The sequence below is a fragment of the Rana temporaria genome, chromosome 9 (genome assembly GCF_905171775.1).
Source record: "Rana temporaria chromosome 9, aRanTem1.1, whole genome shotgun sequence".
In the NCBI taxonomy this organism is placed as follows: domain Eukaryota; kingdom Metazoa; phylum Chordata; class Amphibia; order Anura; family Ranidae; genus Rana; species Rana temporaria.
In genome coordinates, this window is record NC_053497.1 from 87,799,170 (window position 1) to 87,818,577 (window position 19,408).

The following is a 19,408-nucleotide window of genomic DNA, read 5'->3' on the forward strand; positions in this document are numbered from 1 at the left end:
CGCTACAATGAGGGACAAATAAAGTGTTCCTATAAATAATTAACTTGTATGACATTTACCACTGTAAATCTGCACGAGACTTATGTAGGCACTCAGAGATGCTTGCATTCATCTTCAGTGATGTTCTACAGTGCCCTAAATACATACCCAATGTTGGCCACATTATTTTGATGTACAACTAGAGAAATGAATGGCAGCCTTGATCGCACAGGTTAATATTTGCATATTAGGAGTGCCAGAATATATGCATGCGTCTTTGGGTGCTTGCAACAACATTTGTAGGTCAGTTTACATAAGTGCACAAAATGTCACCACCAGACCCACCTTTGTGAAACCTACCTTTCCATCACAGTTAAGATCAGTGGCATATGTAGGTGGTTTTCCAGGGCTTTTATACAAAATAAAGTTCTGACTAGGAGGTAAAGAAAAAAAAAATGGAGAAAATTAAATATTTTGTGTTATGCAAAACAGATGCAGCAATCCAATAATCATAAAAAGAGGGAGTATAAACTATATAACCCATGTGCGAGCTAGTTTTAACCTCAAATTGATCAATTAAATTTTTTATATTATTGGTTCTTCCAAATTTAAGCAATCATAAAAGGAATAGGAGGGAAAAGATTAACTGCGACACTAGTTTTTGTGACCACAGTAACTACCAGGTATAACTCTTTGGATGATTTCCTTTAACTTCTTGTATGGGGAAAGGGAAATCTCTAATGGGACACAGAGGGCCCAAAAAATAACGTTATAACCCTCCCTTACTGTAAAAAAAAAAAAAAAAAAAAAGCCTTAAGTTCTACTTTGAGAGTCACCAAACCTGATAAAACGAGTTAGTGACTATCTTTTTTCATAAAACGAATACTATACACATGTGTAAAAAGCAAACCGCATTATGTGCCTATATATATTTGATTTTTAAAAATATGGGAGTACATAAACACCATTTATCCATCATAAATTTGAAAAACCATTTTCTAGTAGATGAGTCCACACGTTTTTGATGCACATGCTCCCAAAATTTCAAAATACACAGAAAGTCAACCATCAATGCAGTATGTTAGCTTCATAGAAGACGTGCATCATTCATTGTTGATGTAGGCAAGAGGGCAGTCTTTACTGGGCTTCACAAAATGTTGATTCAGTTTCCTATGCTTTTCATCATTGCCCCCTTTCACATATTCTTAATCGGTTAGGGCAATTTCCATAATCCTTTGAGAAAATGCTATGATGGCAGTGCCATCTACTTCAATAAGCACCCCAGTCAGGACACTGAAAATGCCCTTTGAAGCTCAGACAAATCCATCTGATTAAACCCCTTAGAGATCTAAACAAAAAAGGGATTTTTAATACAGCTTACCTGTAAAATCCTTTTCTTGGAGTACATCACGGGACACAGAGCGGCATATTCATTACTATGTGGGTTATATGGAGTACCTTCAGGTGATGGACACTGGCAATCTCAAACAGGAAGTGCCCCTCCCTATATAACTCCCTCCCATAGGAGGAGTACCTCAGTTTTGTAGCAAGCAGTATGCCTCCCAAAATGGTCCCCATAAGAGGGGTGGGAGCTCTGTGTCCCGTGATGTACTTCAAGAAAAGGATTTTACAGGTAAGCTGTATTAAAAATCCCTTTTTCTTTCTCGTACATCACGGGACACAGAGCGGCATATTCATTACTATGTGGGATGTCCCAAAGCAATGCTTTACAATGAGGGGAGGGAGAACATCTTCCCAAGACAAAAGGATTTAATTTAGAGATACTTAAATCATAATAAATCCAACTTAGTTGAGAAAAAAATAATTTTTAAATTTTACTCAAAAGGGAGCCCCCCGGAATCCGAGGGTCTCAAACTGCAGCCTGCAGCACTGCCTGCCCAAAGGCTGTATCAGTATTCCTTCTTACGTCCAACTGGTAGAACTTTGTAAACGTGTGGACCGAAGACCAGGTTGCCGCCTTGCAAACTTGAGCCATAGAGATCTGGTGGTGTGCTGCCCAGGAGGCGCCCATGGCCCTAGTAGAATGAGCCTTTAATGATAACGGAGGAGGCAACCCTTTCAAGCCGTAGGCCTGAGCGATTAACTGTTTAATCCACCTCGAGATGGTGGATTTTGCAGCTGCCTGCCCCATCCGGTAAAATGAACAACACGTCTGTTTTCCGGATCTTCTCTGTAGCTTTAATATAGGCCTTCATGGCCCTGACAATATCCAAGGTATGCAACAACCCTTCCTTTCTGGAAGTAGGTTTAGGAAAGAAGGATGGTAATACCAAATCCTGGTTTAGATGAAAACTGGATATAACCTTTGGTAGGAAGGAAGGATGAGGGCGGAGAACGACCTTGTCCTTATGAAAAATAAGATATGGTTCCTTACAGGATAAGGCTGCCAGTTCCGATACTCTTCTGGCGGAAACTATGGCGACCAAAAATACTAACTTCCTTGTCAGTAAAACCCAAGGAATTTCAGCCAACGGCTCAAAAGGTTGTTTCTGTAAACTTGACAGAACAAGATTTAAATCCCACGGACAAAGCGGGGATTTAACTGGAGGATTAATACGCAAGACCCCTTGAATGAAGGTCTTAACCAGCGAGTGGGTGGCCAGCGGCCGCTGAAACCACACTGACAAAGCTGAAATCTGTCCCTTGATTGTGCTTAATGCCAGTCCTTTATCCACTCCTAGCTGGAGAAAACTTAATACTCTATCGATGGTAAATTTGCGAGAAAGCCATCGCTTGGACTCACACCAGCCTACATAGGCCTTCCAGACCCTGTAATAAATCACCCTAGAGACCGGTTTCCTGGCTCTGATTAGGGTAGAGATTACTTTCTGAGACAGACCTCTACCCCTGAGAATCAGGGATTCAGCTTCCAGGCCGTCAAATTTAGATGCCGTAAGGCAGGGTGGAGGATCGGACCTTGCGATAGCAGGTCTGGCCGTAGAGGAAGAGTCCAAGGGTCTCCCACTACCATCTTCAGGATTAGTGAATACCATGCCCTTCTGGGCCATGCTGGAGCTACCAGGATAACTGGTATGTGCTCCACCCTGATCCTGCGCAGCAGGCGGGGTAGTAACTGGAGTGGGGGAAATGCATAAAGAAGTTTGAACTGATGCCAAGGGCAAACTAACGCATCGGTTCCGCAGGCCCTGGGATCCCTTGTGCGGGACATGAACCTGTCTAGCTTCTTGTTCAGTCTCGATGCCATGATATCCACGTCCGGCACTCCCCATTTCTGGCAGAGTGTCTGAAAAACTTGTGGATGCAGAGACCACTCCCCCGGCAACAGAGTCTGGCGACTCAAGAAGTCCGCCTGTAGGTTGTCCACTCCGGGAATGAATATAGCCGATATGCAGGGCACATGGGCTTCTGCCCACAAGAGAATTAAGCTCACTTCTCTCTGAGCGGCTAGACTCTTGGTTCCCCCATGGTGATTTATATACGCCACCGCCGTGGCATTTTCCGATTGTATTCTCACCGGGAACCCCTGTAGTTTGGACGTCCAAGCCCTGAGGGCCAGTCGAGCAGCTCTGAGCTCCAAGATATTGATGGGCAACTGCTTCTCTGCCGCTGCCCAAGTGCCCTGGCGAGTGCAACCATCCAAAATTGCTCCCCAGCCCACAGGCTGGCGTCTGTGGTTACTATCTTCCAGGTCACAGGACTGAAAGTCTTTCCCTTCAGGAGATTCTGAGGGTTTAACGACCAAGATAGACTTTGTCGCACCCTTGGTGAGAGTGGCAAAGGAATATCTAAGGCCTGAGGCCTCTTGCTCCATACTGACAGGATGGCTGCCTGCAGGATGCGAGTGTGGCTTTGAGCGTATGGAACCGCCTCGAATGTGGCCACCATCTTGCCTAGTAGCCGCATACATAGGCGAACAGTTGGCCTTCTCTTGCTTAGAACTATTTGTATTAGCTCCTTGATGGCCTTGACCTTTAATAAGGGCAGAAACACCTTCTGTTGTTCTGTATCCAATCTCATACCGAGGTATTCCAGCTGCCTTGTGGGCAGGAATGCTGACTTGTCTCGATTTAGGACCCAGCCGAACCTTTCGAGGTACTGAACTGTGAGGGCCACTGCTCGCTCCAGGCCAGGAGACTAGTGGTCTACGACCAAGAGGTCGTCCAGGTAAGCCAGGACCGTGACCCCTTGGGTCCTTAGATTGGCTAGGATTGGAGCTAGGACCTTCGTGAATACCCGGGGGGCCGTAGCCAACCCGAAAGGGAGCGCCATAAATTGGAAATGACGTTGAGCCACCGAGAAGCGTAGAAATACTTGATGTGGCTGAAAAATTGGCACATGAAGGTAAGCATCCTTTATGTCTATGGACGCCATAAAGTCGTCCTTCTGGAGCACGGCGACAGCTGACCGAATAGTTTCCATCCGGAATGAGCGGACCTTTAGGTACGCATTTACTCCCTTTAAGTCCAAAATTGGCCTGACATCGCCGTTGGGCTTTGGGATGATAAACAGGTTGGAGTAGAACCCCAATCCCTGTTCCCGGACTGGTACTTCTACTATCACCTTCTGGCATAGCAGATGATTCAATGCCGCTATCAATGCGGCTTTTTTCACAGGGTCGCCTGGTACTCTTGACTCCTGGTAATGAGGAGGAGGGATTTTTAGAAACTCTAGTCTGTAACCTGCGGCCACAGTAGACCGGACCCATTCGTCGGGGATGTTGGCTTCCCAAACCTCTGCAAAGAGGTGAAGCCTTCCCCCCACCCTCATGGGTGGGGGCGCCCCTTCATAAGGCAGACTTAGGGGCTGGCTTAGCTGGTTTGCGATACCAAGGCTTCTTGCCGCCAGAGGCCTGTCCCTGCGATTTGCTGTTAAAGTTTGATCGTACAGGAGGCCGTCGGTACTGCCTGGAATTTGAGGGCCCCGGAGCCGGAGAAAGCTGCCTTTTAAACGTAGGCCCCCGAAACTTCTTTTTGACTGGTAAAAGCGTACTCTTACCACTCGAAATAGTCTGAGTGTATTTATCCAGATCTTCTCCGAAGAGTCGTCCTCCATGGAAGGGAAAACCTGCCAGAAGCCTTTTGCATGGGGGCTCGGCCGCCCAGTTCTTTAACCATAAGAGTCTTCTCATATGCACTAAAAATAGTGATAAACGAGACGCCTGCTGAATAGTCTTTTATAGCATCCACCGCAAAGCATAGAGCTCTGGGTATATCAGATAGCTCCTCTGCCTGCTGGGCAGGGATGTCCTTAAGCATCTGTTTAGTCTGGTCTTTTAAAGCTTGACAGACTCCAATAGCAGCAACTGCTGGCTGTACCACTGCCCCTGCCGTAGCAAAGGAAGCTTTTAAAAGAGTTTCCAAACATTTATCAACCGGGTCTTTAAACATTTGTATGTTTTCTACCGGGCAAGTTAGTGATTTATTCACACAAGAGATGGCAGCATCCACAGCTGGGAGCGCCCATTTTTTGGCAAATAACAGAAGATGTTTTAGGCGGCAGAAAAATTCTGTCTGGTCGTACCCAATCTTGGAAAATTAATTCCTCCAATAGAGGATGGACCGGAAAAACTGCGTTGTTCAAGGGCGCCTTTAAGGAGCCCAAAGAGGAAACTGCCGGACCCCGGAGCTCCGGTAAAGGCAACTTAAATGCTGAGTGAACCATGTCTGTCAAAGACTGGACCCACAGACTCTCCGCTTGGGAGGCTGAGAATGGTTCCTCAACAGTAGATTCCTCAATTTCTGAACCCTCTGGGTTCCCGTCCAATAGGTCCTCCTGAAAATCTAATTCCTCCGGCGAGAGAATTTCAGCATCTGAGGATACACATTTAGGCGAAGGGGATCTAGTCCGTTTCTTGCCTGGTAAAGACTTAGCGAACATAGCCGCCAATCTTTTCTCTAGCCCTCCTAAAGAGGCAGCTAGCATTTCCTCTGTGACAAACACAGGGTTGGGTGGATCTGGGCCAGCCGCCGCACCAGACCCCCCTACTGGCTCAACCAAGGCGGCCACAACTTGGTTAATAGGTGGGGAGAGTACTGGCATAGCCTGACTCGTATCCTCAGAATCCGAGGGGGAGCCCTTTTGTTTTTTGGCATTTTTTGTCCCCCTTGATCCTGAGCCTTTGGGAGCCATGGTACAATACCGAGGTACCCCTGCATGCAACAACTGACTGTTTGCAGCTAGGAATAGTTAAGAGGTTTAGGGAACAGCAGGATTACTAGTGTCCAAAAACCCCTGGTGAGGCCGGGTATGTTTATCAAAATAAAGGAAAAAATAAAAATCCCCCTTTTTTTTTTTTTTTCAATATGATATCTTTTTTTTTTTTTTTTCAATATGATATCTTTTTTTTTTTTTTTTTTTTTTTACAACATACGGCCCCACCAAATCTCTTTGCCAGCCTCCAACCTGCTGCAAAGGGGAATTTTTTGGCTTAATAGAAAAAAATAGGCCAAGCCTAGGATGTACTACCCCTTTCTTGCCACCGGGGGTCACCGGAGTGCCGCTCTGCGTCCTCTCTCCTCCAGGTCAGCTCAGACTGAGCCAGAACGTAGCCTGTCTGTTCTTTAACAGAGGCGAAGGCACGCCTCTTCCTGCGTGCTCCCCGCCCCCCCCTCCCGGACGGCGCGAAAACTTTCTATTTTGGCGTGCACGCGCGCGCGCCTGTCAGGGGAGAGAGACACATGAGACGCGCCCCAGGCGGCCCACAGAAGCAGGGAGAGAGGATCGTGCCGACGGCTGCAGGGCGGCAAATTTGAACCCCCGGACAGGTAGGACACAACAGAGACTCTCAGGACTCAGTTTTTTAGTCCAGAATAGGTCTGCAAAAACGACCCTATCTGACCAGCAGGGCAGCAGGTAGCCAGCAAAGGATTCACTTGGACAGGGGAACCAGAGATGGGGGGGGGGGGAAATCAGATCATCCTGTCTACACAGACAGTGACCAAGGTGCCCATGCAGAGCATACTCAGGCTACCCCCCTTTTTTGATCACCCCTGGGGAGCCCGCTGTCGAACCAAGTTCCGCAGGCTCCCCATTTACCTGCTCCATGCCGCAGGACGTTTGCAAGCAAACACAGTTCAATCTTCTCCCATCTCCGTGGGTAGTGTAGTAGACCATCAGGCACTGGGGTCCTGGAAGGAACCACTGTCCTGGACCTATATAGCACCCCGGCAAACAGGGTACTTTTGGCTTTGGAAAAAAAGCTCCAAGTCCTGGGCCCAGGGTCCAGCCCTCCAGAGAGGGCATTATAGGCGAAACCCCACGGATTTTGGGGCCCGGGTACTGTCCACTTCGGCACTGAGGCACTCTGGACAGATCCGGTTAGCCTGCCAAAATCCTAAGGATATGGAGGCAAGCTATTCCGTGACCAACACCTAAGACACTGGCGAAAAAACTGAGGTACTCCTCCTATGGGAGGGGGTTATATAGGGAGGGGCACTTCCTGTTTGAGATTGCCAGTGTCCATCACCTGAAGGTACTCCATATAACCCACATAGTAAAGAATATGCCGCTCTGTGTCCCGTGATGTACGAGAAAGAAAAGGATTTTTCAGGATTTGGCCACAACAGTATTTTTACTGAAATGTTAGTCACATCTACTGCATAAAGACGAAGAGCGTTCAAACGGCACTGTCCCACCACCTCTGTTTCCTAAAGACACAAGTACAGGTATATTATAAAAAACCTATTATGCAAAAATAACGGAGGTGGAAAAAAAATGAAATCCTTTTCTCAGAGTTCATGGATGGACACAGCACTCTCTTGACAAAGTGGGTATTCAGCCTTCAACCAGGAGAGGACTAGGCAGAAAACAGGTTAAAGTTTAAACACATACAACAACAAAAAAACACTGTACAGTACCGCCCCAGGGGCGGTTCCTCTAGGTACAACCCCTTTCCCTGCACCATGCAGCTCAGTTCGTCAAAAAGCAGTATAAACATAAAGGAGGGGTGGGTGCTGTGTCCGTCCATGAACTCAGAGAAAAGGATTTTACGGTGAGTACAAAAATCCTACTTTCTCTTTCGTTCATGGACGGACACAGCACTCTCTTGACAAAGTGGGACGTCTCAAAGCAGTGTAAAAAAACTAGGGGCAGGAACAGCATGAAAAAACAAAACTTCACCCCAACAAAAACCAGAGCTCAAAGGAGGAGTTGCAACTTTAAACAGCCGTCTGCAAAACCTTGCGGCCGAAGGAAGCATCTGAAGATGCACTCACATCAACCTTGTAAAATTTTGTGAACACATGAACGGACGACCAAGACGCCCAAGACGCCACCTTACACACCTGGGAAACAGACGCCTGATGTCAAAAAGCCCAAGGAGGCACCTATTGCCCTGGTCGAATGTGTTGTGACAGGAAAGGGGGGCGCCCGTCCCTTGAGGGCATAATCCGGGATCACGATCTGCCTGATCCACCTAGAAATAGTGGACGAGGAATGAATCAGACCTCCGGAACGGAGCAGTAGCCAACAGATTACACCCGCCGAGCCCGAACAACGTCCAAGGAGTGCAATGCAGTCTCCTTTGGATGCGACGGGCGAGGACACAAGGATGGAAGTACAATATCCTCATTGAGATGAAAAGCCAAAACGACCTTAGGAACAAAAGAGGGCTGCGGACGCAGCACTACCTTATCCTTGTGAAAGACCAGGAACGGAGCCTTGCAGGACAAGGCTGTCAGCTCAGAAACACGTCAGATGAACTTAATAGCCACCAAGAAGACCACCTTCTGAGAAAGTCAGCAGGGGAATCTCCCTAATGTTCTCCAATGGAGGTTTCTGAAGCGCCGAGAGGACCAGGTTCAAGTCCCATGGAGGAAGTGGAGGACGGACCTGAGGGGCCACATACCGAACCCCCTGTACAAACGTACTCACTAGTGAGTGAGCAGACAAGGGTCTCTGAAAAAAGACCACTAAAGCAGAAATCTGCCCCTTAAAAATCGTACTTAAGGCAAGCTTTTGGTCCACCCCCACGCTTCAAGAACAGCAGGACTCTGGAAACCGAATAGGTACGCAGACACCACACCATCTCCTCACACAGAGAGATGTAAGCCTTCCATGTGCAATGGTAAATCTTCCTGGAAGCAGATTTCCGCGCCCTCAACATGGTAGAAATCACTGAATCCGACAGGCCTCGGCCCTTCAAAACCTGGCTTTCAACAGCCAGGTCGTTAAAACCAGCAACTGTAAAGCAGGATGAAGTATGGGACCTTGCGACAGAAGGTCCTCTCGAAACGGTAAACGCCAGGGAACGTCTGCCACTAGACGCACTAGATTGGCGTACCAGGGACGCCAAGGCCAATCTGGAGCAACTAGGATCATTGTGATCCCTTCGACCTCCACCCTGCGAAGAAGATGTGGAAGAAGTTTCAGAGGAGGAAAGGCATAAAGCAGCCAATACCGGCCCCACAGTGCCACCAACGCGTCTGTCGCCTCTGCCCAGGGGTCCCTTGATCTGGCCACGAACCTCAATACCTTCCGATTGAGACGAGACGCCATGAGATCCACGTCCGGCGTACCCCATCTCTGGCAGATGAGGTGAAACACATCCGGGTGCAGAGACCATTCTCCCTGGTCCAGCATCTGACGACTCAGGTAGTCCGCCTGCCAGTTTTCCACGCCCGGAACGTGTACGGCCAACAGAGCCAGCACGCACCATTCCGCCCACCTCCAGGATGTGAGCGCCCTCTGAAGCTGCCGCTGCTCCTTGATTGACATGCGCCACCGCCGTGGCGTTGTCCGACTGAAACCTGACTGGGCGCCCCCGTAGTCCCTGAAACCACGCCCCGAGTTCCAGGACATTGATCAGCAGGCAGGATTCCTCCGGACTCCAGCGACCCTGGGCCGACTGAACCCCCAGACATCCCCCCCAGACATCCCCCCCAGCCGGTAAAACTGGCGTCCGTCGTGATCACCGTCCAGTGAAAAAGGCAGGAAAGACTTCCCGGACAGAAGTGCCATTGATGTCATCCACCAAATCAGGGAGCTCCTGACCCGGTGGCTTACTCGGATTTGACGAACCAGGGATGAAGAACACTTGTCCCATCTGAGCAGAATCTCCTTCTGCAGCACTCGAGTGTGAAATTGAGCATACAGCACCGCCTCGAAGGAGGCTACCATGAGACCCAGGACCTGCATGCAAAAACGGAGTGACAACCAGCTTTGGGATGTCAGCCGCTGCACCGCCGTCTAAAGAGACTGCAGCTTTTCCACTGGGAGAAATAACCTCACCACTGAGGAGTCCAGAATCAACCCCAGGTATTCCAGGCATTGAATAAAGTGACGAGTGCTTCTGCGCTAATATAGATCCTCGAATCTTCAATAACCTCAACAAAATGTATACAATGCAGCAAAACCTAGCAGTGTTTACCATACACGAAACAGAAATCAATAGTGAGAGTGATTCTGCGCAACGTATCTCACAAAAATGTGACACCCAAAAATACACAATGGAAAAAAAAAAAAGAAAAAAAAAAAAAAAGAATATAGTGGTAAGGTGATAAATGCAATAAAGTAATAAACTAATGTAATAGGAGAGCTATCACACTCAATAATGCATCAAACCAAGAAGTGCAATAAAAAGTCCATGGTTCATAGTATGGACTTTTTATTGCACTTCTTGGTTTGATGCATTATTGAGTGTGATAGCTCTCCTATTACATTAGTTTATTACTTTATTGCATTTATCACCTTATCACTATATTTATTCTTTTTTTTCCATTGTGTATTTTTGGGTGTCACATTTTTGTGAGATACGTTGCGCAGAATCACTCTCACTATTGATTCCAGGCATTGAGCCGGGGGCCAAGAGCGACTTCCGGGTGTTCAACACCCAACCAAATTCTCGGAGGGTCCGACATAATTAGAGGAGGGGGTGTCTATAGCCTGAGCTTGAAGTGGCCCTCAGAAGCAGGTTGTCCAAGTAGCCCATGATAGCGATGCCACGCCGTCTTAGTAGGACCAGAATCTGAGCCAGCACCTTGATAAACACCCTTGGTGCCGAAGCCAAGCCAAAGGGGAGAGCCACAAACTGATAGTGATCCTCCCCAACCGCAAACCGCAGAAACCTGATGTCTGGTGCAGATGGGGACATGCAAATAAGCGTCCTTGATGTTCAAGGAACGCCAGAAAGTCCCCCGGATGGAGAGCCGCGACAACAGAATGAATTGACTCAATCCTGAATCTTTGCACTCTCACAATTCAATTGAGGGCTTTGAGATCTAGGATAGGACGGACCCTGTCCTTTGGAACTACAAATAGGTTTGAGTAAAAACCCTGAAACCTTTCCTGTGCCGGAACAGGCATGATCACCCCACATGCCAGCAGATCCTGAACCGCACCCTCTGAGGCATCAGAATACGGGCCATGAGCCATAGCCTGGCCTGACTCTGCATCAGAATTCCCACGCATCACTTCCACCCTGGCAACAAAGGCCTCCAGGACCACCGACATAGCATTCACTGACACCACAGGGGCACCAGTTGCCAACTCTGGTGTTTCTGGGGATGAGGTGCACGCTTCCAACGCCATACTGACCCACGTGTGACACAGGAACTAAGGCCAAAGTACACTGTCCACCCTCCTAGCTGCCGCAGAGAATGAGGGATCCACCCAGAGGACTCACCACCTGAAGAAAACCGGATACCGCACAGCCTGCCATCCCGTCTCCTGCTAGAGAAGCTCCTCAGCGCCGCAGCATGAGCACGCTGTCCCACTGCGGTGTGTCTGCCATTCGTGCCATGATTCCAGGCACTAGAGGCCAAAAAAACACCGCCAAAATGGGCGCAGAGCAGTCATACTGTGGATAAAGGCGCACGGGCACAAGAAAACTGGTCGCCGAGAAAGCACTAGCAGCCAAAAAAACAACAACACACAGGGATCCCACATAGAACATTCACCCCCCCCCCCCCCCGCATAGAACAGCCGAATAAACCCTCCAGGAGACAGACAGAGCAGCCCCAGTCACCCAGCTAGCCAGACCCCGAGCAAAGGGAAGAAGGAAGGTAGAAACCCCCTAAACAACACCTCCAGGAATGCCCAGCCATGACCCCCCCACCGATGTAGGCAAAGTATTACTCACCCATCCTGCGCGGCCCCGCTGGGAGCATCCCTGACAGAACATCTTCCACATGGAGACGGAGGTGACTGTCGGCCAGGCACACTGACTCAGTCATATGTGTCCCCCGGATGACGTAGCTCACCGGGCACCCCTGGAGGGCTGGGGCATGTCGTAGACAGCCCAGCGCGTAGCTAGAGGCCGCCACACTGGGGAGACTACAAGGATCGGCGGTTGCTAGTAGATCACAGGAACAAAAGTATAAAAAAAAAAAGAAAACGCCAGAAGCCATGGGCCCAACTCCTACACTAGGCAGAAAAAAAAAACTGAGCTGCACGGTGCAGGGAGAGGGGTAACCGCCCCAGAGGCAGGGCTGTAGAGTTTTTTTGAGGCGTTTAAACATTAACCTGTTTTCTGCCTATTCCTCTCCTGGTTGAAGGCTGAATACCCACTTTGTCAAGAGAGTGCCGTGTCTGTCTATGAACGAAAAAGAAATTATGTTTACCCTGGGCTCACACTAGTGCAATGACAAAAGCAAAGAAAGGCGCACCAGCCTAGTGTGTTACCGTTGACAGATTTATTAAAATAAAATGGTAATAAAAAACTACTCACAAGAGAACTGACATGGTAGGCTTGTCAACAACGTTGTGGTAGTTACCCCTCGAACCACACTCCAGAATAGGGGGATAGAGGCGTGTTACTCCCGGCTGACGCGTTTCGAGGCGACAAGGACCTCTTCATCAGAGCGCTGCAGCTGATGAAGAGGTCCTTGTCGCCTCGAAACGCGTCAGCCGGCAGTGACACACCTCTATCCCCCCTATTCTGGAGTGTGGTTCGAGGGGTATCTACTACAACGTTGTTGACAAGCCTATCATGTCAGTTCTCGTGAGTAGTTTTTTATTACCATTTTATTTTAAATAAATCTGTCAACGGTAACACACTAGGCTTGTGCGCCTCTCTTTCTTTGCTTTTGTCGTTTTTTATTAGGACATTCCCCGTCCACGAAGGGCAGCAAGGCCTCGGTTACCTGTCTTTGACACTGTTGGTGTGTTCCATGTGGAATATTGAATAACTGTTGGACAATCCACCCGTGCGCAGGAGTTTGTTTTCTGTTTATCACACTAGTGCAATGCATCACTCCTCTCCTGCAGGCGGTTAACACTGCCTTGTGCGAACCGATGAGGAGGTCATTAACAAAAGTTAATGACACCCCCAGTTTAGTTCACAGTTCACACTGTGATCTGTGAATTAGCACAGATGAACAACACCCATGCGATATGATTCTAGTGCAGGGAAAAATAAGTCTCTGTACTCTTTTCTGTGCAAATCCAATGAGAGTTCAGATATACAACTATGTCTGAACTGGCATTGCTCAGCTATGGCATGTGATCAGCACCTGCGGTGCGTGTATGAATCACATTTGATCCGAGATCACTCTAGTGTGAACCCTGGCTTAACTTCTTTATAAAATCCCATACCTTGGGGTAAATATAGGACACGGGATCTGTAGTCAAAGATCATAGATTATATGTCGTGACCTTCAGGACATTGGATTGGCAAAAGCTGAGCTGGAAATGCTCCAGAGTGTGCCCTTATAACCCAGCTTTGTAGCAAACAAAGAAAAAGCAGGGGTGAAGGACTTGTGTCCTGCTGTACTATACTCCAAGATATGGAACCAACAGGCAAGTTGAAATTACTATTTTAAATTGTACAGAAGACAGACATCAGATCTTTAGTCATATCCCATGGGATGTCCACCAGAAATAAACGCAGGGGTGGGCAATGCAGCACACAACAAAATGGTCAAAAGGGAACCAAAAAAACACTGCAGCCAGTATGTGAATTCTCTCCTGCCGGCCGCAGACTCACTCCCCTCAGGAGCGAGAGCTCCAGTGGGCATGATGCACTGTACTGCAGGAGACAAGAGCTCGTCCCACCCATGCACCTGGTGCAATGCAGCACACAACAAAATGGTCAAAAGAGAACCAAAAACCACTGCAGCCAGTATGTGAATTCTCTCCTGCCGGCCGCAGACTCACTCCCCTCAGGAGCGAGAGCTCCAGTGGGCATGATGCACTGTACTGCAGGAGACGATAGCCCGTCCCACCCATGCACCTGTGCAATAGGGGGACTAAGCATGTTGATAGGGCAATCTGATACTGGGCATCAGCTTGCTTGAGCTGCAGGATCACGCCCTGACTTGGGTATATTTACCCGCACTGCCCATGTGCTCCTAAAGCTGTGACCAGGACCCCTAGGTTCTCACATCCTTCCCCCAGGACCCAACGACTTGCCTATGAGAGATGCCTGCCTTAAACCTTGCTGTGCCGGAATCAATGACTTGTGCTGTTAGATGTTGTAACAGACCTATGTATTCTGCCTGGACATGCAGTGAGGCATACAAAGAACTGCATGACTTGTTACAATTGGATTTACCACATTATATTCTGAGCTCAAAGGGTTAATTATAGAAGGGACTCTTTCACTGCTAAATGCTAATATTAAATTTGCATAGCTAATTGACTCTACTTTGTGTAGTTAACAGCCTCCTGTCAGGTGTATGCTGATGGGATTATGTGTGAGTGTATAATTGTTTTAAAGGTTAATTGAATTCTATTGATAAAGGAAGGTGTCTGATCAAATCATGTTAAATGTAAGCTTGGAGCCAAATCGTCTAGAGACTGATTGGCTCAAGGGAATGTCATTATTTCAAAGTATCTGTATTGAAGCCCCCCCTGTGTGAGGGGGGGGCGGAGATTGTCATTGTTCCTGTACAGTTTGTAACCACATATAAGCTAGGTGAAATGTGCCATTAAACAGTCTACTTGACCCTTCAAACCGCAGCCGCATCTCGTTCTTGAAGGGGGACTCTCTCTCTCTCTCTCTCTGGATCTTGGGGATGGAATGATACCGGTTTTACTTGCATATCGCACTTTGCCAGGGAAAAGGATGTCTCCAACGGCTGATACCCTCTCACTACCTGGGTAGCCGTTACAGATGTTAACCCTTGCTAGTCAGACGGCTGTGTTAGCCCCTGCTGTGTCCAGATTAATTCTCTCTTGTTTTTTCCAGATTAGTGTGCAGGGACTTGGACCTATCCCCTTTGAATGGTGGCATACCAACTTTTAATCATACCCCTGATCCCACGATTTTACCCAAACTGCTTCCCTGGTGATTTACCTTTGCCCAACTGTGTCTAGCCCCACAATAAAGACATCTGTGCCAAGGGTCATTAAACTACACTTTCCGTGTGTTCGGTCCCCCAGCTGTCACAGAAGCAATGGCTACCAAAAAGGCCACTCCTGGTCAGATCTTTTAAAGGGATATCCCAGATTGGTTAAAAAAGGAGGTATTTTTAGGACTAAAAAGTACCATATTTAGATCCCAGGGAGACACAGAAGGTCAAGGTGGGGGGTAAACAAGAGCCAAAGTCTGTATAATTAAAAAAAAAAAAAAAGGGGGGGGTAAAGCCAAAGGTCTTTGGAACAGAATGAATAAGGGAGGAACCTGACCTGTAGAGTGCCAAGAGTAAGATGCTGGTCTAGGCCAGGTTTGAGAAAGACGAGAACTATCACACAAGCCAAAAAAAGGTCTTCCAAGATGGTTGTTCTTACAAGTAGCAGATTTCTCGCTTTAAGCCAAATGAGAATTACAGGTGAAAATGTTCCAATCCTTTAGGGTTTAAATGGCTATACCATTAAAGCCAGCAACTGAGAAGCATGGTGGAATAGAGGGCCTTTTGAGAAGTCTATCGTTAAGAGGTTAAGCCCCCCCCCACCGCCAGAATTTGGAAACTGAACCCGTTCTGGCTCACTGTCCTGTTGGACCTGGACCAAATCCCGCTCGAGTGGGACCACTTTTTCCACACAAACGCAGGCTCTGCTTCGTTCGGCTCCGTCTGGGAGACTTTTAAATCTCATGCCCGCCTGATCCTGTCCACGCGCATTAATAGGCATAAAGCCACCTCCAAGATACTGCTCCGCCAGGCGGAGGGGTGCCTGGACGCCCTCGAACAGGATTTTCTGAGCGATCCTACTGCAGCCAACTCCGCCCGCGGCGGGGTACAGACCAGACTTACGGACCAGTTGCATTTTGAAAAAGCCAAGCAAGGCATTTTCTTTTGCAAACAGCGCATCTACGAATTTGGCGAGCGCGCTGGCAAGCACCTCGCCTACCTCGCCCACCTAGAGTATAAACCCCCAGTGGTGGTTACACTCCAGCTGGCCTCCGGGGCCAGGGTGACTGACCCTGACCAGGTGGCCACGGAGTTTAGATCCTTCTATTCCAAACTCTACTCCTCCAATGTCCACCACACCCAGGACGAGTTGTCGACCTTCCTACGTGACGTTGACTTCCCCACGCTTACGTCCCCTCAGGTGGCCCAGCTGGAGGCGCCCGTAACCGTAGAATGTATTGCAGAGGCCCTGGCATCGCTCCCCACATCTAAGACGCCCGGTTCCGACGCACTCCCCCTTGAATTCTACAAACAATTTAGTGAAACTCTTACCCCGCGACTGTCAGTTGTACACGCACATATTTGACACGGGCTCCCTCCCACCATCCATGGGCGAAGCACTGATTGTCCTTATCCCCAAGCCCAGCAAGGACCCAATGTTCCCTGAATCCTATAGGCCCATTTCCCTCCTCCAACTCGACGTCAAAATCCTGGCCAAGATTCTAGCCCTGCGCCTTAACAAGGTTATCCTCAGTCTCATACATCCAGACCAGTCTGGGTTTATGCCAGGCAAAAATACGACCTTTAATCTCAGACGGTTACACATGAATCTCCAAGCGGAAGTCGGGTCCAGGGTAGTTAGTCTGGACGCTGCCAAGGCATTTGACTGTCGAATGGAGCCATTTGTGGGAATGCCTCTACAGATTTGGGTTTGGCCCCAGGTTTGTCAAGTGGCTCCAACTCCTCTACCAGTCCCCTTCGGCACGCGTCCAGGTAAATGGTCGGATTTCGGCCCCTTTCTCCCTCTCCCGAGGCACACGACAGGGGTGCCCCATTTCTCCTCTGCTCTACGCCTTGGCTGTGGAGCCCCTGAGTACGTGAAGGTAAGCATCATTTATGTCTATAGAGGCTAGAAAATCGTCTTTCTGAAGGGCGGCGGCTGCCGACCGAATGGATTCCATCCGGAATGACCGAACCTTTAGGTAAATGTTTAAACCCTTTAGGTCCAAAATTGGTCTGACATCGCCGTTGGGCTATGGTATGATAAACAGATTGGAGTAGAAACCTAGCCCTTGCTCTTGGGCTGGTACCTGTACTATCACGCCCTGGCAAAGCAGATGATCTAATGCCGCCAGCAAGGAGGCCTTCTTTATTGGATCGTTTGGTACCCTCGATTCCTGAAAATGAGGAAGGGGAAACTCTTGAAATTCCAATCTGTAGCCTGTGGCAACAGATGACAGGACCCACTTGTCGGGGATGTTGGCCTCCCAAACCTCTGCAAAGAGACAAAGCCTTCCCCCCCACTCGAGTGAGTGGGGGCACCCCTTCATAAGGCAGACTTAGGGGCTGGCTTTGTTGGCTTGCGGTACCATGGCTTCTTGCCCCCAGGGGCCTGTCCCTGCGACTTATTGTTAAAGTTTGATCGCGCAGGAGGCCCTCGATACTGCCTGGAAGACGAGGGCCCCGAAACAGGGGAGAGCTGCCTTTTAAAAGCAGGACCCCGAAACTTCTTTTTGACTGGTAAAAGAGTACTTTTGCCGCTCGATATAGTCTGAATGTATTTATCCAGATCCTCTCCGAAGAGTCTTCCCCCATGGAAGGGAAAGCCTGTCAGCAGTTTCTTGCATGGGGGCTCGGCCGACCAGTTCAACCATAAGAGCCTTCTCATATGCACTAAAAACAGTGACAAACGAGACGCCTGTTGGATGGAATATTTTATAGCATCCACCGCAAAGCACAGAGCTCTGGGTATATCAGCCAAGTCCTCTGCCTGCTGGGCAGGAATGTCTTTAAGCATCTTTTTTGTCTTTTAACGCCTGACAGACCCCAATTGCAGCTACTGCTGGGCTGCACCACTGGTCCTGCCGTAGCAAAGGATGCTTTTAAAAGTGTCTCTAAACGTTTATCAACCGGATCTTTAAACATTTGTATGTTTTCCACCGGGCAAGTCAATGACTTATTTACACAGGAGATGGCTGCATCCACAGCTGGGAGCACCCACCTCTTAGAAAATTTCTCTTCCATAGGGTAGATAACAGAAAATCTCTTAGGCGGCAGAAAAATTCTGTCCGGTCAAACCCAATCTTGGAAGATCAATTCCTCTAACAGAGGATGGACCGGAAAAAATGCGTTACTTAAAGGCGCCTTCAAAGAGCCCAAAGAGGACACCGCCTGAGGCTCTGGTAAGGGCAACTTAAATGCCGAGCGGACCATGTGTGTTAAAGACTGGACCCACAAGCTCTCCGCTTGGGAGGCTGAAAATGGTTCCTCAGTGGTAGATTCTTCAATCTCTGAACCGTCCAGGTTCTGGTCCAACTGATCCTCCTGAACCTCCAATTCCTCCGGAGAGAGAAATTCAGCATCCGAGGATACACACTTAGGCGATGGGGATCTAGTCCTCTTCTTGCCTGGAATAGAGTTAGCGATCATGGTGGCTAACCTCTTCTCTAGCCCCCCTAGGGTGACAGCTAGCATGTTCTCTGTGACGAACACAGTGTTGGGCAGATCTGGCCCAGCCGCAGCACCAGACCCCCCTAACGGCTCATCCAAAGCGACCCCCACTGGATTAACAGGAGGGGAGAGTACTGGCATAGCCTGACTACATCATCAGAATCAGAGGGGGAACCCTTCTGTTTTTTGGCATTCTTTGTACCTCTTGATCCTGAACCTTTGGGAGCCATGATACAATACTGAGGGACTCCGCATATAACAACAGACTGTTATAGCCAGGAGAACAACAGGGTTTTAGAGGCCATTAGAACCACTAATGTCTAAAACCCGGTGAGTCACAGTGTTTTTTTTTTTTTTTTCAACACTGTTCCCCAGGGACTGTGTTAATTTTCCAGCGCTGCCAGAGACTCCTCTAGGCAAACTATAGATCTATATGGAGCAAGCTCCAGACCCGCAGGTCTCTATACCGCTATCAGGTTACCACACTACTTCTGTGGCCGCCGCTCTGTGTCCCTCCAGCTCTTTGAATGAGCTAAAACTCAAGCAGCCTGTAGATAACAGCGAGGGGGGAACGCCCCCCTGCTTCCGACGCTGCTGACGCTCTTCCCGCCCCCTCCGCGCGCTGCCGCATATCTCATGCACGTGCCCGCGTACCAGACGCTGTTTACAGATGGCGGAGGAGGAAGAGAGATCATGTGGGGACAGAGCGGCGTGAACCTCACCACCTGCAAGTGGTGAGTACCTGACACAGACAGACAAGCTAGCCTTCA

General features: G+C 48.8%; 1 protein-coding gene across 1 annotated transcript in view; it reads right to left on the reverse strand.

The window, feature by feature from the left end:
- Positions 1–19,408, reverse strand: part of ALG13 (ALG13 UDP-N-acetylglucosaminyltransferase subunit) — a 401,371-nt gene that overhangs the window by 245,071 nt on the left and 136,892 nt on the right. The window contains exon 11 of the mRNA XM_040325249.1: positions 340–412. Coding sequence (XP_040181183.1) covers positions 340–412 — 73 coding nt within the window. The remainder of the gene's footprint in view (positions 1–339; positions 413–19,408) is intronic.